Source organism: Sorghum bicolor, chromosome 8 (assembly GCF_000003195.3).
Source record: "Sorghum bicolor cultivar BTx623 chromosome 8, Sorghum_bicolor_NCBIv3, whole genome shotgun sequence".
Classification (NCBI taxonomy): Eukaryota; Viridiplantae; Streptophyta; class Magnoliopsida; order Poales; family Poaceae; genus Sorghum; species Sorghum bicolor.
The window spans coordinates 12,964,362-12,969,485 of NC_012877.2; the positions used below are offsets into that span (position 1 = coordinate 12,964,362).

A 5,124-nucleotide genomic window follows, 5' to 3' on the forward strand; every position below is an offset into this window, starting at 1 on the left:
GTGACTCTTCTCAACAAATTGTGTCATTGGTAAGGAAAGTGACGCATTTTGTCTAGACGCGTCACTAATAAAAAGTATACTAGTGACTCTTCTCAACTAAACACGTCACGACTAATAAAAGTGACGCGTGTTGGCTAGATGCTTTACTTGCATTTAGACATATCAGTGACTCATCCTATTGAGCCACAACACTAATCATCTAGCCGGTGAATTATTGCTTGTTTATTACTTCCTTTGTTCCTAAAAACTTCAAGTTCTAGAATTGTGTTAACTTAAACTTTTAAATTTTGACCAAATTTCTAGAAAAAATGCTAAGATTTATAGTACTAAATTAGTACATTAGATTTATCATAGAATATTTTTCATAAGATACTTATTTTATGTCAGAGATATTGATACTCTTTTATATAAAGTTGATTAAACTTTGAAAAGTTGGACTCGCATGTATTCTATAAATTGAAGATTCCAAGGACAAAGGGAGTATTTATTATTTATTTATTTATTTAGGAAAGCACGTCTTGCTGGACTAAAAAATTTTATGAAATACAGCTAACTAAAGAGTTAAGGTCTTGTTTAGTTCTAAAAAATTTGGCAAAACCCACACTGTAGCACTTTCGTCTATATTTTACAAATATTGTCGAATTATAGACTAACTAGGTTTAAAAGATTCGTCACACAAATTACAGCTAAACTATGTAGTTATTTATTTCTTTTATCTATATTTAATACTTCATGCATGTGTCATAAGATTTTAAGGTCTTGCAAAATTTTTTTGGGAACTAAACAAGGCCTAAGTTTGGACTTCGCAACTGGATCTACCCGACGTCACCCATTCAGGTCATCTCTCTCTCGCCTCCTTTCCCCACGGCACCAAGCCCCGCTGGCTGCCGGTCACCACCGCCACGCCACCTCCCGAATCTCTTCCTCTGCCTCCACCGCTCCTCTTACGCCGCCACCATCTCTCTCTTCCTTCTCCTAATCTAGTTGGACCTCCACCTACGTTGTGCCATGGACAATAGTGCAGGTGGGTACTGCTCCAAGCGGTGCAGGTGGGGTTCACTTCGGCTGGCGCACCTAGGGGTCCATGCCGATGACAACATGTTTCCTCCCAGCTTGTGTCAGTGATGGTTTGCAACCTCGACGGTGCACACCCTACCAGCGACGGCGAGTGGGCCCCCATGCACCGGTGGTGGTGACCACTCTCCCCATCCCCAACCCGATCCCTGCAGAACCTTCTTCTCATGCAGGGTCTGGGAGACCATCGACACAGAGTACTTTCTTCGAGCCAAACGATGTCTTCAGTGCCCACACCTAGCAGGTGTTCGAGGCAATGACGACAAGACCACCTGACTTGCTTCGCAATTTTTTTCTAAAACTTAAATTTGTTTGAACTGCAATCTCTATGCTAGCTTATATTCTGACTTATTTTCTATACCAAATTGGTCACCAATTAAGTGCAATCTGTCTATGACTTTGTGTTAAATACTGTTTGAAACATAATTTCTAAATTTGTATAGTCAGAATGAGAGCTACATGGAGTGCTTAATTTATGTACTGCTGTATGTGACTTGTATATTTTGTTATATATATGACCTATACTATATTGATGGTGTCATGCTTGGCCTCTAGTGAATTAGGAGTAAATTGTGATGGATTGTTACAAAATTGGATACTTCTTGTCAGTATGATGTAGTGTAAAAACACCTCCACCGCATGACGCTCTGAATGGCGATTTCCTTTGATCCTGTCTGCCATGGATCTGTCCCACCTTAACTCTCGTCCTGGAAGAGCTGTGGAGGCTGAAATATGGCGTCGTTACAATGCTCCGGTCAGTTTTGATCCTCTTTCTGTCCTCGCGAGCTCTTCCTTGTTCTCTCTGTGGGTCGATGCAAGTTTCGACTTTCAGAACTCTCCATTTCCCTTATCCTGCAGTCTGTGATTGGTGGTCATTCTGATGCTTTTCGTGTTAAATCTCTTGCTGATTGTGTCTTTCGTTTCTCAGTAGCTTCTCAACAAGTTGGTTTTCATATTGTTCGTCTCTGTTCTTATGAATGCTCTGATTTTTAGATCAATTTCCATCTTTGGTATGGTGGAGGGCCAAATTATCGGCTTGAGTACATGCTCTGGCTGGATGAACAAGCAGCTCAATGGACAGAAGTAACAAAACATTCATCCAGAAATGTTCCTTTGTCAGGTTCAAATCTTGTTCATCTTGGAGCACGACATGTTCATCGCCAATCCATTCAAAATCATGTTAACTTCCGTTCGGCCGTTACCCAGGCTAATAAATCTACTTTAAGGCGCTTTAGGCCCCATTTAAAACCAGCTTTCAATCCAGCCCTTAAAGGCATTCTTGGCCCATATCCTTTGCCTCACATAGACCAAGTGCACAGCCCAGTTCAAAATTCTTGTACCCGACCCACCTGTCTGTCTTGTGGGACATTAGGCCTTCACTCTAGAAAGTGTCGTCGACCACCTCGATTGCCGCGCGAAGCCGGTGATGCCGTTTCAGCTTCTGGTGATCCCTCAAGCATTCATTCTCTGAATGGTGGACCCCTAACTAATTGCAAACAAGTTTTCTATGCCTCCTTCGCTGATTACGCCAGAACTCGTCTTGGTTCCTTGCCACCTCCACCCCAAACTGTTCAGTGGACCATCCCGAGGTGTGGAACCTGGCGGATCATGGCGCCGGAGTTTGCCGGTGACGCTCTGGAGTCGTCTGCTCCTGCTCATCCTCCAATCTTTTCCTCTTTTGGTGAGTATGCACGTGTTGTTCTTGGTGTCTCGGGCAATCCCCCTTCTGTTCATGTAGCTTGGCGACTGAAAACCCAAACAATACTGCTTCTGTTCCCCAGGATACTATGGCTTTTCGGTTTGTTGATCCTACCCCTTTCCTCCCTGCGGGAGCTCAACTTGTGATGGTTCAAGGGCAACCTTTGATGCAGCGTGTGATCACTGGTCAGGTGCAGAAACAACACAATGACCTTGCTATTGCTACTTTCAATCCTCTACCCTAGAATCAGTTGGATTTCAATCACATTAGAAATGTGCTTGATGACTTTCTAGGGCAGCACAACTTTCTTTTTGAAGCCATCCAACCTTGCCCCTTTGGTCAGGCCTACGTCAAATTCACTTACATGCATTAGAGGGACATCCTGATCCACAATAGTCCAATCCCCTATGGTAATGGTTCAATCTCGTTCATTCCTAATGACAAAGCTTGGAATAATTGAATTTCTGTTATGACCCATGAGGTTTGGTTATCTCTCATTGGACTCAATCTTGATTTGTGGAACCATGCTCTGGTTGATAAAGCTATGTCAGTTTTTGGTAAGTTAATTTTGTGGGAAGAAGATTACCTGAATATGGGCAGAGTGTTTGTTAGAGCTCGTGTGAGTGGCCTGGATTCCACCCCCTGGTTCTTTACTTTCTCTGAAGGTTTGGATCCATCTGCTGATAGCTGGACTGTGCAGTGTGAGATTTTCCAAGCAACTCTTATTGGGGATCTGCCACAAGATGAAGATATTCCTCCTAGGCCAGATGCCAATGATGATGCTTTTCAGCCCAACAACTTTGCCTATTTCGGTTATGGCCAACCTAGTCAAGGCCCCCCAATGCCAACCCCAAGCTTTCAGCCTTTCAATCCTTTCGCTGTTCTGAACCCCAACCCTCAAAACCTGAATGCTTTTGGATGGGATGAATGGCCCAATGTGATGCCGGCTAATGAAGCCCAATTCCTGCCTGAAGCTGATCCAGTGCCTCAATTGATTGAGCCAGAACCTCCCCTCTTGCCAGTTGAACCAGTTCAGATAGTTGAATTCCCTAACTTTGAAAACCTGCAACCACTCGTGCCGGAAGAAGTTGACTATAACGATCTGTTGGGCTATGTCAACCCACCTGTCAATGAAGGGAATGGGAACCTGCACATTGAAGAAAACCTGCATGTTGGCTTTGCTCAATTTTACCAACCTGCTGCTAAGAATATGTGGATGAACCCACTTGTCTTTAAGCCAAGCCCCGAAGCTCTGCGCCAGTGGGTGAGACATTTCTCTAATCCTAATGTTGGAATGTCATCAGTTGTCATCCCTAATATCTGGCTTAATTTCTTCACCTTCACTCTCTTGCAGTCTCCCTCTTTTGACTGGGCAAAACACTTCCTTCAGTCCCCTGCATGGGACTATTTCTCCAAGGCTGCTCCTGGTAATTCCACAATTTTCCAATTACCTGTTTCTTCTCCAGCTGATTCTCTTCAGACTTGCCCCTCTTCTGTCATCATAGAGGATTTGACTAATGTCTGTGTTTCTGGGGTTGAGCAAGAAGATATCCCTGAATCCACTGTGCAAGCCCAAGCCAAGAGGATGCCAAGGAAAGGAAAGAAGCCAATCCTTTCAGAAGCTGATGTTCGAAGAAGCCTGAGAATCAAAAAGCTCCATAAAGGGTTCAAGCTCCAAACATACAAGGACAAGAATTGTCTTGGTTGCTCATCCACACCGCCCGAGATTTCTCCTTCACTCATCAGAAACCTCGATGCAAGCTTCTGCGATATCAACCCAGAAGATCTCTCTGATGTCAATCTTCATGCTAAACCTTCTCCTTCTCAGCCTGTTAACAAGAAATCCAAACAAGTTAAGAAGAAGGACAGCAAGGCCCCAAAGAAGGATGGGGACAAGTGATGAGTCCTTAGTTAATCTCAGGACTGCTTTCTCTTTACATGTTTTTTTTATGATGAATAATAGAAGTTGGGTCATTTTGTGTTGGAATGTAAAGGGGAGTGAACTCGAAAATAAAATGGAATGCCATCCGTGATAGAATTGTGGACAGTCGCTGTAATATTGTGTGTCTCCAAGAAACAAAAAGGGGACATTTTGATGATCGTTTCTTAAGGAATATATGCCCCCTTCTTTTGATAAATTTGCTTTCCTCCCATCTGTTGGAGCTTCCGGTGGCTCCATTGTTATTTGGAACTCTCACTGCTTTTCAGGCAATGTTGTTTTTCAGGATTCTTATGCTTTGTCTATTGAGTTCTTTTCTATGCATGATAATGCCCATTGGATCCTTACAAATATCTATGCCCCCTGCACCCACCCAGAAAAAAGAGAGTTTATTCAATGGTTTAAGAATATT

The 5,124-nt window shown here is 43.2% G+C and overlaps 1 protein-coding gene across 1 annotated transcript; it reads left to right on the forward strand.

Annotated features, from left to right (window-relative positions):
• On the forward strand, positions 2,867–4,673 carry LOC110437513. Its single transcript, XM_021465982.1, has 2 exons — positions 2,867–4,037; positions 4,128–4,673. Exons 1-2 carry the CDS (start codon positions 3,243–3,245, stop codon positions 4,671–4,673), a joined length of 1,341 nt encoding a protein of 446 aa, XP_021321657.1. The 5' UTR covers positions 2,867–3,242.

What these genes read in the sequence shown, in the direction of transcription:
- LOC110437513 (XM_021465982.1), top strand. Translation starts at nt 3,243, where the DNA reads ATGACCCATGAGGTTTGGTTATCTCTCATTGGACTCAATCTTGATTTG. An exon ending in CCGAAGCTCTGCGCCAGTGG is followed by an intron (nt 4,038 to 4,127) that starts GTGAGACATTTC and finishes ACTCTCTTGCAG; the next exon opens with TCTCCCTCTTTTGACTGGGC.